General features: G+C 45.4%; 1 protein-coding gene across 1 annotated transcript in view; it reads left to right on the top strand.

Annotated features, from left to right (window-relative positions):
* T265_15364 (hypothetical protein) overlaps window positions 1–20251 on the top strand; it is a gene marked incomplete at both ends in the record, with an annotated part of 34162 nt that overhangs the window by 11316 nt on the left and 2595 nt on the right. Inside the window, 3 exon segments of the mRNA XM_009177744.1 lie at window positions 3039–3130; window positions 11716–11792; window positions 13919–14224. Of these exon segments, the coding sequence (XP_009176008.1) occupies window positions 3039–3130; window positions 11716–11792; window positions 13919–14224 (475 nt within the window).

Below are 20251 nucleotides of genomic sequence, written 5' to 3' on the forward strand. Positions count from 1 at the left end.
AATGTGCTTTCATACAGTCGATCAATATTTCTAAAACTTTGTTTCTTCAGGCAGTGATCCTCCTATAGCAGCTGCATCAAGTTATCTTTTAGTACACCCATCTTCAGCTTATTCGGGTCTTACGTGCATGCACTTTGGTTTACCACAATCAAGCGCACCCTGTTTCTTGATTGTCACCATGGGAAAAATGTAGGATGCGTTTAATACCCCCCGAAGACTTCTCATCTCATGTGTTTAACTTTTTCGAATCATCCGTTATGTCTAATTATTACTAAGCTAAATTCTCTCCTTTCTTATTATGTTATGTTGTGGGATGGCTTGAGCCACTGTGCCAGAGATCCTTAGCTCGAATCCAGCCGTAACTTTTCGAGTGTTTGTGTTTGTGAAGAACTTCGGGTTGGAAGTCAGCTAGGTGCCGAATGACTGCCGTGACTGAACAGTCTAATTTGATTTGATTATCACTGATAGTTCATGTGAACCTAAACCGCTGGTGTTGTCTAACATTTTTTTCAATTGCTGTGGATGAGCAGTCGGTACATCAATGATCTAGAGGTGGTCTGTGTAGGTGAGTTTTGCTACAAATGAGATTGAGAGATAAGGGTAGCCTGAGTTTCAGTTCGGATTGAACTTTCTACCTTACATCTAAATCGCTTCTGTTGTCATACCTAGGGCTGAAATCAAAACTAACAAAATGCGTCCATCTCAGAGAAGAATCCTGCAAACTTGTCGGTAAAGTTGCATTAGTCTCGAATTCATGTGCTTAATTTTTCCATAAGCGGTTAACGAATTCCCACTAAGATTCTCGGTAACTCATGAGCCAGAGAACCTAAGCCATCCACTGTAGGACGTCCGCTTTGCAGATTTTCAGCAAACCATAATTCGTAGTTGTGTTGCATTTTTTTTTGGCATAACCGATTCCCCTTGCTTCGTTCCACATTGTTTACCACGATTCGAATGTACCTCACCATTATATTCGATCGTTCCTCAAGGGTAATCAGCTAGTGGTTGTCCGGCCTTCCCTTCACGAAGAGACTGAATCTTGTTTTCATAAAGAAAACTGCTCACAAGGTTGCTGAAAACTCTTCGACAGCCCACGACCGGTTTCGCCGAATCTTATGTTAAAACGGTTTGTCTGTCCCCAACAACCTTCGGAGGTATATAGGGAGACGCCCGTGTGCCTCCGCAGAGTCTTTTTCATCATTTTTCTCCCCTACACACTCTTGATATCTTATCGATAGACATTTGCTACATTTATAAAACCCGAACACAACATCTGAGTACAACAATCGAGCTTGCAAATTCTTCACTGTGTAGACGACCGCGAAACTCATGTGATTCTTCAGCTGTCGCAGCTGGTTGCACCGGTTTTGTTGTAGTTCTGATCTCCCGAGCTGAAGATTCCTTGCTTACTTGACTACTGGCTAACAGTCACCTGTGTGCCGTTCGTCCGAGAATTAACCACCCTCTTGTGCACCACGAGGAGTTCAGACGTAGTCTTAATAGCTGGGCGTCAGTCCGAACAAAGCTAACACGGAGGCGTGGTGGAACAGCTAAGCTGAAAGAATGAAGGAGATCAGTGCAGCAGGGAATATACGCAAACTATTCCAGCTGATCCCGTACAAGATCCTGGAAATCGGTTAATAAGCTAACCAAAGATAGCATTGGAAATCTGACAGTTAGCAAGACACTGTCTTGATCATTGGACAGGATACTTTAAACACCAGTTTGGTTGGTTATCAGATTCTATATCTACGTCCTTTTACTTGGCCCGCTCAGCCCGAACACTGGTTTCGGAGTTGATGAAATACGAATGTACTTCCGGGCCAGATGAAGTGCAGATGTACATTTCTGTGTTCTACCGTAATTAGATTGGAATCGAGAACGCCTACCAGACAGCTAGGGTCAGTTGCCCATCAAATCAAACAGGTGTCAGCCTGATACCTATTATAACGTGGCTCCTGGTTCAATACTACTGCGACGCCTAATCCCCTCACCTGAGAAACAGATATAAAAGCATCAAATGATTGAGCAGCCTTATACCGCAGGCCGAAAATTGCGACTGGTCTAACTTCAAGAAAGTCTTTTCTTTCGTAGTTCTTTTACGTATACTTAGCCAAAGAGGAGCACTCTGGAAGTTCGTAGACATACGTTGTACTCCCTATTCCCACACTTCTGGTTGTGCGAAAGCTTACGACGAACCGTCTAGAAGTTCTACACCCAGTAGAGCCCGACAAGGCCGCCTTCCCTCTCCCTTCTTGTTTAGTTTTGTCATCGATATCGAAAATACATCTAGATAAATACTAATAGACTGCGAGCAACATTGTCTTATGTGGCCGAAGTCAGTCCCAGCTCGAGATACCTCAGTGGTTAAGACGCGAATTTGCAGGTTCGAACCCAAATTTCATCTAGGCTTGAGCAACCTGGCAGTACCTCATCCGTCGTACTTCTTTCCGGTGGCATGTCGAACCCAATTTCAACCAAGCTTGAGCAACCTGGCAGTACCTCATCCGTCGTACTTCTTTCCGGTGGCATGGCGGCTGTGCACCACGAGGGTGTTACAACTGGACGCTTGTTATTGTTCGGCTTATACACACTCATCTACGTACCAATTTGATTTTGCCGGGAGACTCACCTAAAACCCAGCTGAATCCCTCTTTTATGATATCCTTACTCAACTGAATGTGCTGTTGCACCAGGTCGCCTCATGTTTCAGTTTGTACAATATTCGAGATATCGCAATAGATTGTATACACTACTCATAAGGTTGATGAAAACCCCACGACCAGTTTCGCCCTTCTTGGGGCTCATCAGGTAGGCGGCTACCTGATGAGGAGTAGGGATGAATATCTGCACTCACCTGTCATCCTATTTATTCTTATTTATTTATTTATTTGTTTTTGAGATGCGGCACATTTTGAATGAGTCTCATCTATCTAAATAACGATCATATGATTATCCTCTTATTGCTCACTGCTAGTCATTTGATCTAATACAGTGGATCCTTCTTAAGCGTTTTCCGTACGTTCCCACTATTTCAGCCGGAAGCCGGAGGCGAACGTGGTCTTTGTGGAGCCACCTATCCACGTTTCCCGATTTTTACGACGAACCCCTACATTTGTATAGCATTCCAGTAAGTTCTGCTCACAGCCTTAGTTATTTATAAAATGCAATCCTTCACATTCGTGGTGCATTACACTCCACTCATTGGTAACCACCCTGTTCCACTATTTCGTCCCATGAGTGACGAAATATTACATGAACCGGGCTGCGGCGTCTTTGGATGAATGCTAAAAGCAACGATCTTCCACGTCACCCACACCTGACCAAGGAGAACTCTATCGTCTTCCAGTGACTTTTATTAGAGTATGGTGTAATTTTTCATTTCACTCGGGGTTGGTGCTCCACCTACACCCGTAACGAAGGCGATACGAGATCACCACAGAATTGACTACGGTATTCGTAACTGGAGCCATTAGGGTTAAATAATTTTGATGCTCTTTACCAGATTTCAATAGGAATTGTTTTCCATGCCCAACTCAGAGTGGCGTAAACAGAGAGGTGGCCAATCCTTGACTTGGCAGAGTATGAAGGAACTCACGAAACGCTTGGGTGGTGTCGGTGCTACTCGCCTTCCAGGATGGGGACCGCGTGGTCCTCACTGCGCCCGGCTGGAGACACTACAAGATATGGCTGCCAACCGATGTCAGTGGCGTTCTTGTTGTCGGTTTCTATCCAGACGAGGTGTAGGCACCTCGGAATGATTGTGTTAAGCTAGCACTAAGTCCCTTCCCCGTCCACCTTTATTCTTTTCTTTACAATAAGGCTTTCAAATAAGTCATGGTTGTACGGCAGCGAAGCATCGGTATTGAACACTAATGTCATGCTGTCGATGGTGATGATGATGAGGAAGAGGAATTGTAAACAGAGGTAACTATATCGAAGGAAAGACACACAGGGGAATATTCTGCCAAAGTCGCTCTGTTTTAACTTGAAGTCCTTCAATTCAGAGCGCAATTTTCTGAACAAAGACCAAAACCACGAACATTACGTTTCTTTGTGGTTCGAAATGCAAATAAGGCTATTTTGGGGGCACCCTACGTGCAATATCGGATTATTTACTGGGGTTAAAACTCTAAAAAAAACTAGCTCGCATAGTTATTGGTTCTCAGCGATTGACCAAAAGATGGTCTTGGCGTCTGGACGGGAATGGGCGTTATGCTCATCTTGGTGTGGGTAAACCATTAGACAGTCCGGTAACCGAATTGATCGATTCATTGGTTTGTGATTGTTAACGAGGATCAACAGAATACTAAAATTTGGTCAGCTCAGAAGGTTGATTGTCTTCAGAGTTTCGTTCAGAACACGTGCTATGGGAATCAAGTTACTCAAGTGAGATGGCGATCTACGTGGCGCATCCTACTGAGGGAAAACACGCGTTCTGGCTCACGGCTGTCGACACTGATTCTTGAAATCCGCTTGACGGGTTACACAACCGCTGCATTCTTTTCCGGACTTGAGGTATAGGCTATTAGCACAAATGCGCTAGTTTAACTGTATGGTAGGATGAGGTGGTTAGATCAACTGAGATTATGGATAGTAAAATGTGATACAAACTGATGTCAAAAGTTCAGCTGGGGTGGATTAACCTACTGCTGGCATGATGCTCGTAAGTCAGAAAAACACAATCCGTAGGATAGAAGCGTTCAGCTGTAACATCCTTCCGGTGCCTAGCTGCCATGCCACCCGAAGGAGGCACGGGGGCTGGGATACTGCCAGGTTGCCCAAGCCTAGACAGGGGAAGTCGAGTGGTGGAGATCGGATTCGAACCACGGACCTTCCGGTCAGTAAATTCGCGCCCTAAACACTTGGGCCATCTCGCTCCTAATCCGTGGGATGAACTGTGTTGGTGTCTCTGTGCTGATTCTAGCCATAAGAATCACTGACACCAATGGTCGGATAGCGATAATAAACTTTCAAGAATTAGTTTCAACGAATTTTTTCGCATTCAGTAGTGCTCTATATACCTGGCAAAGTTTACAGAGGCATTGGAGACGCTTCACAGCCCAAGGATGATTCACATGTATCGGAAAACTGAATGTGACATCATGTATCTTGGAGTGTACAATTTGTCCCATATTTGATGGAATTATTAAATTAAGACTAAAATAGCGAAATACAATCATCTGCGTACCAATTTGGTTTTGACGGGAGGCTCACCTGGATCGCAGCTCATTGTCTCCTCTAGGATGTTTGTAAGCAATTTGGATTCAAGTAGAACGTACGGTTGACGGAACCTCGGGGGCCGCGCCTACCTAATGAGCCCCAAGAAGGGTAAAACCGGTGGTGGGCTGTCGAAGAGCTTTCAGCAACCTTATGAGTAGTGTGTCATGTCTAAGACGACAATACTTGAAAGCGTCCTACAATACCCTAGCAGGTCCAAGTGACCGGAATCTCGATGAGTTTGGTGTTTTTGGCGTTTTGGCATTCCCCACTAAACAGTGTCACCCATGTAACTAAACTGTCGAGCGAGCCAGCTTGATAAGAACTGGTTAGTGTCCTGAAGCATAATGGGTATGCTGGTGACATTAGATGTTGGTGGATACGAGTCGGTGGTAGCGAGCATGTTCATCATGTTTCCTTGAAGGCTTAGATTGCATAGGTCTTGTGTTCTTTAGGATTCCCTGGATCTGTAAATCGATCACCGGACCTCAAAAGGTCCCACCGTAACGCTGATCTCATTCGAGAATTATTGCGTTTTTGAACAAAATATAGCCACCCACATATGTCTTTCAACGTCATTCGAGGTTTCTTGCTGTTCTCGATCTGTTTTCGTGAAACACCTATCGAAGTCTCCATTGATGTTTACACAATACATGCGTGTCGTAATTTAAAATCGATATCGGCTGGTGACAAAAACAATAATGCTCGCCTAAGGGTCGTATTAAATGTGGCTTATACTCGCGAATCGTTTCCCCTTTTCTGGTTTAAACTGTTCCAAGGTCAGACTGCCGGGATTTCACAATACAACCCACGTCCACCTCTCTATGAACTGTATCCTCACATTGGCAGAGCAGACGTTCATCTTGACTCGGAAGGCTCCTTACTTGCATTTGCTGTTGAAGCGCTTGTTCTGTGATGTCTTCACAGTACAACTGAAACGAACTAGCTGCAGCGTTTCCGCAATGAACTAGTGCACAGACAGAATCTTCAGAGTAGTCAATGGGGCACATAAGTACATCGCATGTCTAACTACCAGCTACTTAGGGAAGCGATTTTTATTTCAAACTCTAAGTAGATGAGATATCGGGAGGGGAGGTGGGCATGCTATTACATCGTAACGGGAAGTAAATGCAGCCGCAGTCAATCCGAGTGTTGTGGAATCTTCTCACCGTCGAGACTGTGGCTAACATGAATATCCCACAGGACGTAGCACGTTGCCCATCACACTGGAAAGCAAGCCATCACCCCTAACTGGAACGCCAAGCTAAAATTTGTTTCAGTTGCCATCTTATCACTCATGTACTGAGAGCTAAGAAGCAGTGTATAACTGTCTCATCCTCTTTGGAACTCATCACTAACATGCATTTCGCGAATTCCATTTCATAAAATGTCGAATTTTCACAAGATGTGTCAGACTGTAGCTACGGTTTTTCTCAACACGTTTTAAAAACGACCCAATTGACGGATGTGTGCCAAGCTCACTGACGTCCTCCGCTCTAGCGAAAACCCACGGCAAGGTTGCCAATAGGATTCATTTCCCAGGAGCAGGTCCTGTGAGAGCATCTCGAGAAGCTTGATGCTAGCTGTTGTATCGTGAGTGTTAGCTGAGTGGTTTAGGAGCTTGATGAAGTTTATTCTGTCACGTTGATAGTCTAGTTACTTGAGTGGGAAAACCTCAAGGAAGAAGACATCAGATGAAGATCGCCTATATTGCAGATGAACCAATGGAAAAAAGAGCGCTGCGGTTCAGTTGGCTACAAAAGAGAGAAAATGAAATCTCAGTGGAATATTACAGGGGGTAGAATTGTTCGTTAGAACCTGACCGTCCTAACGCTAGCCCTAGTTTGTGCACCTTCAGAAGCTTACTGAGAAAATCTGGGTAGCAATTCCACTGAGTTGGGTCGGCGGCCATATCTCGCAACCTCTCCAGCCAATCCTAGGGCGGTTGGACTGATAGCATTAGCACCGGAACTTCTTGTGACCTTACAACCCTGTCCGCCTCACAATTACCAGCATTTTGAATGAGGAATTCAGAACCATTGTCATCATCATCATGGTCGGCGCCATGACGTCAGTGTTCAACACTGATGGTTCGCTGCCCCACAATGCAGAACAGCATATTTCTTAGCAGATACGTGTTCAGTGTACGTGGCTACCGCAGTTGCTGGAGTTGTATGTCTTCCTCGGCCAGAGTACTTACCACATGTCTCCCAATCACAGTCACGAGTTTACTGACGCCAGCCTATACCAGGTACGTTTTGGCGGTAGTTCGACTTCCGCCCAAAGAAGACTTCGGAAATTATCCAGAAAAAAATGGAAATAAAGGGGCATAGGCTAGGCAGTGACATCATTATAATCGCCATGCACCTAGTTCCTTTCAAGAATCTCAGTGGAGCAAGAACAAGCGGTGCTTAGTGGGAATGGCGGTAGTCCCAAGTTAGCCCAAGTGATTAGAGCGCGAATTTACTGACCGGAAGGTCCGTGGTTCGAACCCGACCTCTGGCTCTCGACTTCCCCTGTCTAGGCTTGGGCAACCTGGCATATCCCAGACCTCGTGTCTTCTTCGTGTGGCAGGGCAGCTAGGCACCCAAAAGGTGCTACAGCTGAACGATTATTATTATTGCTATAGTTCATGCATGCTTGTTCGGTCGCCCATGTACATTGACGTTCAGGACTAGACAAGCAAGGCACATGACAAGTCTTCTGGCCACATAACAGTTGAGTAACTGATTATACATTGGAGGGCAGATAATCAAAGCCAAGCCTATGTAGAAATGAATCTGTTACATTGGAACAGTAAAAAGTACCAAAGTAGAGCTACACTTGTCACGGCGTCCGATTGCTTACGCAAATTTCACCAAGTACTTCGAATGATTGCAAATTCAGTAAGTTGCAATAAATGGCGATTTAGCTGATAGGACTGAGTTATTTCGATGTTTCTGTCCACGGACTACATTTGACGACATGCGTTCGCTCTTGTTACCAGTTGAATTCCACGTGGTACATAATATTGGGCGTTTGTTCAGAAATTCTAATAGACAGCCCTCATTCGATTCGTTTCGCCTACTTACTGCGCAGTTGGATTAAAATAATCAAATACATAGGAAGATATTATGACAGCAAGACTCATCTAAATTCGTTTATGAAAAGTAGCATTTGGTTCTGTACAGAAGGACAACGGATACTGCGTGACGAGTATTCTTAGCGGTGCTTCAGATGACGCTGGGAACGCCTGTAATTCTCGACAGATTCTAACTTTATTTTCGGAACCGTAAGAGAACGCTTTTTTCTCTCAATTATCTTCATCGCCTTGATTAAATGTAATGGACACCCGTTGTGTTAATTCAGTGAAAGCACACCTGTTGTCGCTGTCTAAACATTCTTCTCGCGCTCCTGAGGCGCCGTCGCAAGCACACCGCTACAACTCTGGTGCGTTCTGTGTTCTACGGATTAACGTGGACTAGTTAGTATCTGAAATTCACATACGGTACTGATTCATTTCTTGTACATCTCGCAACATCTTCACTGCTCTGACACTCCGCTTTTGGCGAAACTGTATTCTAACTCTGGGTCACTCGTAATGGATATTTGATAACCCGGTACATAGGAAGGCACCCAACAAATTGATGAATTAGCCCCGTGAGTTCTCCGGTTACCAACCTGATTTCAGTAATTAATCGCCATCACTGTTCCAACGCACATTAACAGAGCCGCTCGCCAAGTGGCATTTCTGCGATTTTTACTGCTTTATCTGACATCCCATCGACAAATATTCCCGATCAGACGAACACGTGCGTTGCGCCCGTCATTTTGATGATACCCTCACATAAGATGTTTCGCTACTTATCCCGGTATATTCATCTTTGCTTCTCCCAACGACGCGCCACCACAACCGCTTGTCATTTGATCACGCTGTAACACACAGACGCATGAACCATAGTGGCTGGAATGATCGATGCCGGTGTGTGCGCTGCTTGGGTGAGACGCTTTGGCTCTTCCACATGTCCCTTCGCCGACTTCCCCATTGATCTATTCAGTTGTGGATTTTGTTTTCCTCTCTCTATACCGTTCGTATGCGTGGTGGTGTTGGTTGTCGCCTCGACTCTACACTACCTGCACACTGCATCGCGTTAATCCACGTGTTCACGCATCCCGGGCGATGATCATTAGCGACAGCGAGATAACGGAATGAGGATGAAGTTTCCTACCGCGACGTTCAAGTTATGTATGTGCGTCGGGGCGACCACGCACACACGCACACAAAAACAATGACCGTTCTTTCCGCCTGGTCAATCAAACGTGCAAACTCCACGGGATACTTACCGTGATTCATTGCCTTCCCGGTTTGACCACCGTTTGCCTTTACCCTTCGGGTTGCCTCGTGAAGTTTCTGTCGCGCGCGGCGACGCGTTGTGGGCGCTTTTGATCTGAGAACGACCAATGCATTAACGTCCACATTCGCCATTGTCATTTTGCTGGTAAATGTCAATGCCCCTTTCTGGCTGGAAAATTAGACAAGTGCGCTGTGAACCGCTTCCTGATATTTCAAAAATCGAACTTGATGAACGTACTAGCTCAGATTTCTATGGTGGGCTTTGCTCGTAATCACGCTCCGATACATCATGTTGACGGGTAATTGCTTTCCTTTTTTGGCTAGTGGCAACGGACTTGTATTGACAGAAGCAGTGAAATGTTCCATTTTGACCACATCTCTGATATAGCCATTCTTTTGGAATTCGAGAAAACGCGGAAGTCAAAGGTATAGTGCTTATCGGGGGTCCACCTAAGCGCTACTGTCTGCGCATTCAGCATGACATTAGCTACCCAACATCGGTACCCCTCAGAATAGCTTGCTTGTGAACTGCTAGGGCTTTTTTCCGGAGGGGGGGAGGAGTGCAAATTCGAGAAACGCAACTCATACCGTCCTTTTCAAGTGGGTTCTCTTTTTCCCCGGAGAATTGAATATTACTCATGACGGTGCACGATAACCGGTCATAGCTCGTCATCGACCAAACTACCAGCGTGTTTGCTTCAGAAAATCGGATCCCCTACATCTTCAACAATATCACTTACCACCGGTCGTATGCCTGAAACCGGTTCAACCGAACCCCAAGAAGTCCTTGCACTGCATCTTCGACAGAAAAACATCGAATCTGTATTTGCTGTCTCATCCGCATTAACTAGTATTCCAGTAGGTAATTTAGTGAACGTCGATGACTGTTCGAATAACTCGTGCGTGTTATCGGAGCTGATCTCCAACTGAAGCAATGTGCTGAAGCCCTACACAGCGCATTCATCTAGTCAGTGCTGTGATGGTTGAACTCCACACGCCTTATAAGCACTGGGTGGAGAATGCACTTTTCCTCAACGAAATCTCGTTTTCACGGTCACGTGACTCATAGTTATAAGCTGCCAGTCGGGCGAGATGTAAGCATTCCCACGCATCACAGACATCGAGTGAGGAATGTACTTTTTCATCAACTGAAGCAAATTTAAACGGTTGCATTCAGCTCACATGGTGATGGGACTCCGTATTCACACAATGGAATTGAATTTCCCAAAGCAACGACGTGTCCTTGTTGGACTAAATGAGACAGGCAATTGATTTTATAGTACGAATCCAATCTTTTGAGCCCCACCTAGGAATCCTGTGGTATCGGCGACGCTAAGAAAGTATTCCATATATATATATATATATATATAGTGCGTTCGGGGGCGAGATGGACCAAGTAATTACAGCACGAATTTACTGACCTGAAGGTCCGTGGTTCGAACCCGACCTCTGGCTCTCGACTTCCCTGTCTAGGCTTGGGCAACCTGGCACTATCCCAGCTCTCGTGCCTCCTTCGTGTGGCATGGCAGCTAGGGCACCGAAAGGTGCCACAGCTGGATCATTTATTTATATTTATTTTTATAGTCGTGCGTTCAGTTCAGCTCGTCAGTCACACATTTTCTGACAGCGGTACACTGCTGCGGATTATTTCGTTATTTATCGAAGCTGAACAGATTCGGAGGGGGGAAAGCTATACACGAAAGAGGTTACTTTCGTGTCTCAATCTATCGAGACCTATGTTTGGATTGGAATAAAAACAGAAAGGAGAAGATGCTCCCCAGGTTGCTAGCACGCCTCAAGATAAAACTTTGGTACCAGGTCACAACTCGCTCACTTTTGGCAAAGTTTCACACGGCACATGGTTGAAGGGGACTATTTAAAGGGAATTTAACTTTTGGAGTATCTCACAGCTGCGCATCTGCTAATTTCGATAATCGCACTTTTGTTCCCGTTTACTTCTAGTCCTTCAATAGCCTCTCTCCGTGTATTGTCATCTGAACGAATATGTAAATCGAGTCTTCGCATTTTGGCTAAATCCCCGCCTCAATCACGTGTAATCCATATACTTAATCTTTGAAATTCACAACCACAACCGTTAGCACGGCATGTTTACGTGGTTGTAAATCTGTAAATCTGTCACGAGTTCATTGGTTGTTTTACAGCACGTCTGGGATTCGTCCCCCGACAACCTCAAATCAGCACCCCGGCTTTCGTCTGATCCTCACTGCAATCCAGGAAAGTAAGTGCAGCACCTTCGTTTGCGCTTTTTGTTGTGAGACCTTCTCGGCTGTCCTGTAAGCTAAACCATGCGGCGATTGAGCCTACCTAGACTGTTTTATTTCTCCTAGCTGATGGTTTCTGAACCACCCACTTTTCACCTTTTTTCGGGATTAGTAGTTTGGGGTTCCTTGCTGTCAGGTTCCTTGACCTGACAGAAAGCAAGTCTTGCGTTATGTTTGATCGTTTAATAACGTGAACTAATACGAATATCGAGTCCTTAATTAGATACCGCTTTCTGGATGAGCCCCTAAGTTTTCACTACCCTACTCAATATTACGACCCAAAGAATTTGCGCTCTCAATTTGTAGAGAGTTACCCGAGTTAAAACTCGTTTCATATTTCGGTTTGCCGCTAGAGTATTGTATCAATCAGACCATACGTTTGGATGTGTGAAGGAACCTCGTACACTTACAAGCTTTGACCAAGGGGGTGAGATGTCTCAGAAGTTAGAGCGCGAATTTAGTGACCGGAAGTTCCGTGGTTCGAACCCGACCTCTGCCTCTCAACTTCCATGGGCAACCTGGCAGTATCCCAGCCCTCCTACTTCCTTCGGGTGTCAGGGCAGCTAGGCACCGAAAGGGTGTTACAGCTGAACGGTTTTAGAACCCATGAAATACCTAACTGTGGCTTAGGTTCATTGAATGTACATACTTGGATACAGATACCCATTTCAGTGGAATTTCGGTGTTCTACTCATTCTAAGCTTGATGCCAAATTGACTGATCACCCTGACAAAGTGAACAATGTCACCTCCAAAAGACCACCGAACTAACGAGGGACTTTTAAAAAATACCGCCCACATCCTTTTGGTTGTGCCTCGACTCTACCAAAGCCACAAATGTACCAAACACAACCGGCAACGCCACGAGCAAGAATACTGCAGAGCTGAATTTTGCGCTCATACCCGAAAGAACAGGGCATTCGAGGGCCATAAAAGCCACATTCAAGATGAATTTTTCTTGGTCGACTCGAAATCGACAGCATGTGTATCAGTCGTACACCAGTTTCCGTCCTAGTTGTTTTGGAGCGAGTCTGGTTTTAAAGACCACCACTTACGCCCTTAAAATTCATAGTTTCTAGTGTCTTCTGTGAAAACCTGAAAGTAACCATCAGCTGAAGTGCTCCATAGCGTTCGATGTGGTCCGTTTCAGTGGATCTTGCCATGTCACCGATTACTCAGGTCTCGAGCTCCTAGGTCTGGATCGTTTCCTTGAGATTCTGCTCCAGCAGAACGACTGTAGATAATGGTGACGCTTGCACGGGGATATCACATCCTGACGAATTTTCACTCTAGCCGACTATGAGGCCGATAGAAATGCTTTAGACCCACCCGTTTCGTCCGATGCCGGGTCTACCGGTGTCGGACGAAGTCATCGGTGTCATCAAAGTCCGGCCGAAGTGAGCTACCATGCGCTTGCGACCTTTACACTTCACTTCACAACCTTATTTACAAGCGGAGTGTTTCATTGTTATATACAAGCGCCTTACACAGAAAACCAAGCAGATAGACTGGCAATTTCATGAGTATCGTATGCAACAATGACAATTAACGCCGGTTCAAATACTACAAAGGCTTGGTAAGAATAGGTCGGATATCCATGCTTGAATACGCTAACCAACTCTGACTGACCGACTGCGCCTTGGAATCGAACAAACCAGAGACCTCAGTTTAGGCAAGGTTTTGAACACCTCAAAAAAAAACGATTCAGTTGTAGCACCCTTTCGGTGCCTAGCTACCATGCCACACGGAGACACGAGGGCTGGGATACTGCCAGGTTGCCCAAGCCTAGACAGGGAAGCCGAGTGGCAGAAGTCGTGTTCGAACTACGGACCTTCCGGTCAGTAAATTCGCGCTCTAACCACATGGTCCATCTCGCCCCGAGCTATCAAGCACAAAGAGTGTGGTATAAGCTAGGGTAATCATTTTTCTCGTGCCAATTACTGTCGTACGGTGAATGGCTTTTGGCAGCTAATCAGTTAACTTTGCCGGTAAGGTGAAGTTGTTGTATGAGGTTACGGAATCTTTTTCATGCTTAGACACTAAGCGTTCTCGATCTGAATCATGTTTCACTCATTACCATTCAGCAACAACTCAGAGCTGTTCGTCAGGAAGCTTCTATTGTGGTAATCGCCCTAGTCTCGTTCGAAGTACCATGGATACTGGTTCCACTCTTTTCACGGACCGACGCCCATACAGTGCTCTTCTAGGAAGTTCATCCTCTAAACAACGTGGATCGGAAGTCAGCTCCGGGCTATCGGCGGAACAGACTGTCGGTGCACAACGGCAACAACCCGGTCTAGGTTACTGCATTTCTCTTCGAACCGTCTGTGATGGTGTCTCTAACTGTGCTGACGGTCGAGACGAAACTCCCGAACACTGTCATCGACGGGGTAAGTTTTTGAGTTTCCTCTGGTGTAGACGCCTGTGCTTTACTCTCGTTCTTAGCCCTTGTTGCTGTGGTCAGCGGAACCAGCTGCTTCCACTTTAGACCGGTTGTACTTTAGATCCCGTCACAATGCGGAGGTGTCGCTAAATAGAACAGAATCCGCTGACATGACCGGTCGAAATTGCTGTTACTCAGTTATCAAGACGCGAACTTACTGATCAGGCGGTCTCGGTTTGATCCCAACCCTGGCATCTCGACTGCTCCTGCTTAGACCAGGTGAACCTGAAAACGCCTGATCCCTCGTGCTTCCTTCGGGTCGTATCGCAGCTAGGCACCGAAAGGGTGTTACAGCTGAGCGCTTTCTCACCCAGTGCTATGAAAGGGTGTTCAGCTGAGCGCTTTCTCACCCAGTGCTATGCCGTGATTATTTTATGAGGCGGATCTTCTGGTTGACATTCTTCCCACTTGTCGATAAGTGAGACTGTACTACGTCTATGCTGTAAAACCGAGAAGCACACTGCAACGGTTCCACCCTTGTCGAGACTCGTCCACAGTGCACATCTGTCCTCATGTTTATTTTTCTCATCACTGTCTAATGATGCCGCCAAACTCCGAATGCCTCACACGCCGTGTACATGCGCGTCTGAACTTGTGTTACCGCGCAAGCATTCCTTCACACACACGAACTGGCACAGCTGACCGATTGGCCAATGAGTAATGCGGCTTGATTTGAGTGACTTGCCTTCGTCTGGTGTTGTTATGGTTGGAATGGCGAAAAGTCACACGCCACGATCTCCGGTAAATTGGAATATTGTTCATTCATACATGGTTCACGGCTATAAAACTATACGGCAGTCTACAATCGCAATACTTAGTTGTGCTGAGAATGTCACTAATTACCGTTTAGCAGCATGATTAGTTTCTCCTTAAATCCAGCCTTTTTTCAGGTGACGATCATAGTAGACAAATAAAACACCTGGTAGTAGGTGATGTGGTGTCTGCGAATCGGGTTTCCTTGAAATGTCTTGTTTCGCTATCGTGAATGCGATCATCAAAACAAATTTTCTCTGTTCCCCTTGTGCAGTAAGCAGCCCTTTGAGAGGATAGCACAGGGGACCTTACCTTACCTTGGAACGGTTCTATACGGGAAATTCGCTGTGAACTCTTCAAGAAAGTGACTTTTCCCGAGGGATCTCTCCCTTATTGCATTCGGATAACAAAGGCAACTAGATAGCTATGCGAGTTTCAATGGTAGTTCACTGATCTCAATCGTCAAACAGGACTCATGCATTCAGTACGATAGAGTGATTTCCTAACAAACAACATCCTCTAAGAGTTTTTCCCGTTGCTTGCCGTCGGGTACCGCATGTTGAATGAAAATCGATAGGTCCTACTCGGGTTTCCTCACCAGACAACCAAATAGTTGGGTTACAATTGAATATGAGAACTCTTCACTGGACAGTTTCCTAACAAATCTACCCCGGTTTCCCCACATTTTCCGCAATACCATCCAACACCTATGTTATGTGAATTATCGCTGATGACCGAAAAGAAACCTCGATGTATTCATTGATTAACGACTGGTTGATCCCACAGAGTGCCTTTGTAACGTGCAATCTACATGTGAGGGAGATTCCACTGAATGTTTATATCAATGAGTTTTTGAAAACAGTCCACGAGCCAAGTAGAGATATGGTTTCTGGAGTTTCCTGAGGCAACGTGCAGCTGAACGGTTGCCCGGAGTCTGAATATCCCCTTTTGCACGTACGTACTCAGGTACCAAGCCAAGCAAAGACTGAGTTGGTACACCCGGCTCGATGGTATCCTAATGGATGAACACCTCGGGAATGTCAGTTAGTGAAGTTACTCACTATCCCTTATTCAAAAGAACGTCATGTCCAACTCATCCGTTAAAGGAGGGATCACACTGTTGATAGAAATACTTGATATTTGCTCGCCAAACTGAGCAGTCCATTATTTTATTATTCATCTTACGACCGAATATAAAACCGGTAGCAAAACAGGTGCGCCGAATCTACCAACTGGATTCCGTTCCTCGGATCACTATGCCCAAATCAGTTGAATATTCAGAATCACGTTCCCACTTTTCGCTGCAAGTTTCCTATAGTTTTGCTTGGAAATTTGTGCTTGAGACATGGTAGTCTCCAACCTAATTACGATCGAATTATATGGGTACCTTGGTTGGTAATCAGCAATCGTTTCATATCTGTGGGTTACTGCGTTGTTGAGGTGCCCCATATTATCTGTTTCTAGGTTCTCTGCAAGCACTTTCCCCGTTAGGTCTCTGTTTGTTTGGTGGAGCTACTCCACTCATCTCTATTTCCATACAATACAGTCGAACTAGGTATCGTGGAGTGATAGCAGCATTGAGGGCATTCGTCTTGTCATTAATTGGACTCTCGTTAGCCATGGATTTTAATTAGTTGGCCTTACCCGCTGTGATTTCCTGTCAATTCTCATCAGTCTAAGTCCTAAGATTTTCGGTTCCATGACAGCGGATTTACACCTGCTTTTCAAAATTACACATGTATGCACACTAATCCGTTGATGGAATTCCAATCTTTCGGCTTCCCTGGGTGTTTTTTACCTTTGTGCAGTGTCAGTTGACCGCTGTTCACAGTTGACTGATTTCGTGAAGTGATTTTTTACTCAGAACACGTCACCGCCTTCCTATTTGGTCTAATCCGCTACCACAAGTGCTCCTTTGGTCGCCTTAACATTAGGCGGAACTGAGTAACTTCATGCATTCGTTTTTGCCGAAGGTGCACTCCACTTTTCCCGCTTCGCTGTGCACTGAGTGATCGGCTCGCGCTGATTGACAGCTTTGAAGAATATAATTTTCAGTGGTTTTTCCGTGCCTCACCTGATTTCGCTTTCGAAATCGCCCGTACCAGTTTTACTAGCGTAGCCAGCCATTATATTGGAGTTCTAACAAACGTAGCATAAGTGCCATCGGTTGACCAGCATAGGATGTGAACACAACGATGAGTGTATCGGCCTTTTGATAAGCTGATCGTACACAACTTTTACGGTGTGATAATCAAAGTTAGCGGCTTTCACAGAGATGTATCAACTCATTCCTGGCACATTGGTGGGCCGGCTTTCCGAATGTATGGCTTTGTCGAAAACTACGTAAATAGTCCATTGCTACTGCGTTCAGAAAATGGATTGGCGTTATTGGCATACGGATGGATTGTCTATTAAGATAGCACTAATCGGCTTAAGATCGATAGTGATAAAGACAAATCAATCGGTATGATGAGGCAGTATCCTGTTGGGAGCAGAAAATTTAAAAAAAAGGGGGGATATCCAAGTGGACATAATTTTATAGTCATCTGGGCTACTACTAACGATCAGTCTGAGGACCTAGGATAAACGTTTTAAGTGACGGATGTTGTCTAGGTTAGTCAAGGCTCCCCAGCTGGGTTCAACAGCGGAGCTAAGCGGCTTTCCAGTGTACTGTGACACAGTTCGTGTCGTTGACCAGAATAACAATCAATGTAGTGTCTTCGCTTCATAGTGCTTCACACTATTGATTTGGGGTTTGTGTGGAACAGTGGAGTTTGGCGGCAAAAAGAGCGTATACTAGCCTGTGAATGACCTTTCGGGACATGCGATACCCGCCTTATTTCTCAAAAACCCTAATTTCGAGGTGTATGTTGCGTGGCTCAGCGAAGTCTCTGTCGACCCTCATCGAAGACGCCAAGCAAAGCAAATTACTAAACGTCCACTCGTAACCCTTGTACGAGTGTGCACTCTCCCTGTACATACCAGTGCTCGATAGTTGGTTAGCGGTATGCCTCTGCAAACTGTTCGATCCCAAGGCATAGGCGACTGGACCAGTACAGTAGCTAAGGTCAGTAATCAAAATACCATTGAGTGCCTATTGGATGTCTCGGCTTTGAATGGACGGTGAACTTCATGTTCGGCTTTTTAGGTCTGCCGCTTGAGTACAGTTAAACTAAACGCTCAGACAAAACCCCATCACTTGTAGCGTTTGATGCTTTCATGTTGGTTTCAATGTCCTTCGTTTTACGTCCCGCACCCATGCTTCACAGCTGCTCTTTTTCTCAGCTAGACGAACACACACCAAACGGGTGAGAGTAAGCTCGCGATTCAGATAACAGCAACCAATGAAACAAAGCAAAGCGCATTGTTTGTTTCCCAATGTTGTTTTGACCACACACGGTTTCTCATTGTAAGCTGGTCACTGGTTTACATGTGATTCATTTTAAAATAGCATATTCTATGTGGCCGTTTTTCTGCTTGAATGTAGGGCCGGATAGAGAACGACGTTGTCGTTTGTTTCTGTTGATAAAATGAGGGAGCGGATGAACGAGAACCATCATAACAGGTTGCTCCAAAGAATAACATCGATATTCGTAATGCACTACTCATAAGGTTGCTGAAAATTCGTCGACAGCTCAAGACCGGTTTCGCCCATATTGGTCTTCTTCATCAGGTAGGCGCAGTCGCCGAGTTTCCGTCAACCTTATGTTCTACTTGAAACCAAATAGCACGAAATTAACGAAATACACTCATTTGCGTACGGTTGCCCTAATTTGGGTCTGAAAATTAGTGCCTGGAAATTCGGATATGGGTATCCATTTTGATGAGCTGTACACTTGTCCCACCACACAAGATGCAGGAAATTCTTTTTGGTAAGCTGGACCCTGGTGGTTAATGTGCATACCGCCATGTCAAAGTTTCTCCGGTAAAAAAATCGTTTGGCTGTAACACCCTTCTGGTGCCTAGCTGCCATGCCACCCGAAAGAAGCACGAGGGCTGAAATATTGCCGGGTTGACCAAGCCTAGACGGGGGAAGTCGCGTGACAGAGGTCGGTCTCAAACCATGAGCCTTTCGGTCAGTGAATTCGCTCTCTAACCGCTTGAGCCATCTCGCTCCAGTTTTTCCGGTAAATGTTAATATATACTAACCTGTCCCCAACCGAATAGGCGACACTTGGCAGTTTTAAGTAATGCATAACGAGTTTTGTCTGTGATCATTCATGCACCATACCCCGTTCCACAAAGAAGCCTTTTGGGTTGACTCGAAAAATGCCCCTCCTACGGAGCTTCTAACCGTCCTCCTCACGTTCCACAATCGTTTAAAGAAAACTCAGTAGCCTTCAAAGCGTTTATGTATTCTTGATGCTCTTTCCAGAATATTCCTAACAGCTCTACCTCACTGTGTGTCTACTGCATTGCATTTATAGCGCAGTTGGAAAGTTACGCATACGTTACTGAAAAGACAGTAGCAAAAAAAACACCACAAGCTTAAGTTCTCATGAAATTGATTTCGTTACACAATAAACGGCCCTGTAACCAAGAGTGCATAACAACACAAACTATGAGGCAGCCAATGCAGCTTCCACCGAGTTGGGTATATAAAGCGACGAGACTATAGAGAATGCTAGGAACCTACAAAGTCTAGTTCGAATGAACAAAGAAGTGAGAAGTCCACTCTGCGGGTGACATGTGGTAATTTGGCAGGAAGATGTCAGAAACTGTGAAAGGGAGTAGCATTGATTATGGTAGTAGAGAAGAACCAGGAAAAGGCCCGATACTAGGCGTCATCAGAAAGGGGTGTTACTAAGACATGGCAGTTAAGTGAACGGTCTTTCTTGGGCTTCGGTTCACAGTTCATAGCTGAGTGGAAGGTATTGCAACTATATTTTAGATTAAGGACAGTGTTGTGGAGCTGGACGATGTGTCACATTTGACGTTTTCCTGCCTACCAATGCTATCGCCTCTAGTCCGTATTGCAACTGCGTGGCTTTTGTGGTGGCAACTGGCGGTTCGAACCCGACCTCTGCCTCTCGACTTCCCCTGTCTAGGCTTGGGCGACCTGGCAGTATCCCAGCCCTCATGCATCCTTCGTGCGGCATGGCAGCTAGGCACCGGAAGGGTGATACAGTTGAACGATATAGATATATACACTAACTGCGTGGCATGTTCTGATAAATGCTACTCTACGTGTGAATGCCAGCGACATTGTTGTTGGGATTAA

The sequence above is a fragment of the Opisthorchis viverrini genome (genome assembly GCF_000715545.1).
Source record: "Opisthorchis viverrini unplaced genomic scaffold opera_v5_456, whole genome shotgun sequence".
Lineage (NCBI taxonomy): Eukaryota > Metazoa > Platyhelminthes > Trematoda > Opisthorchiida > Opisthorchiidae > Opisthorchis > Opisthorchis viverrini.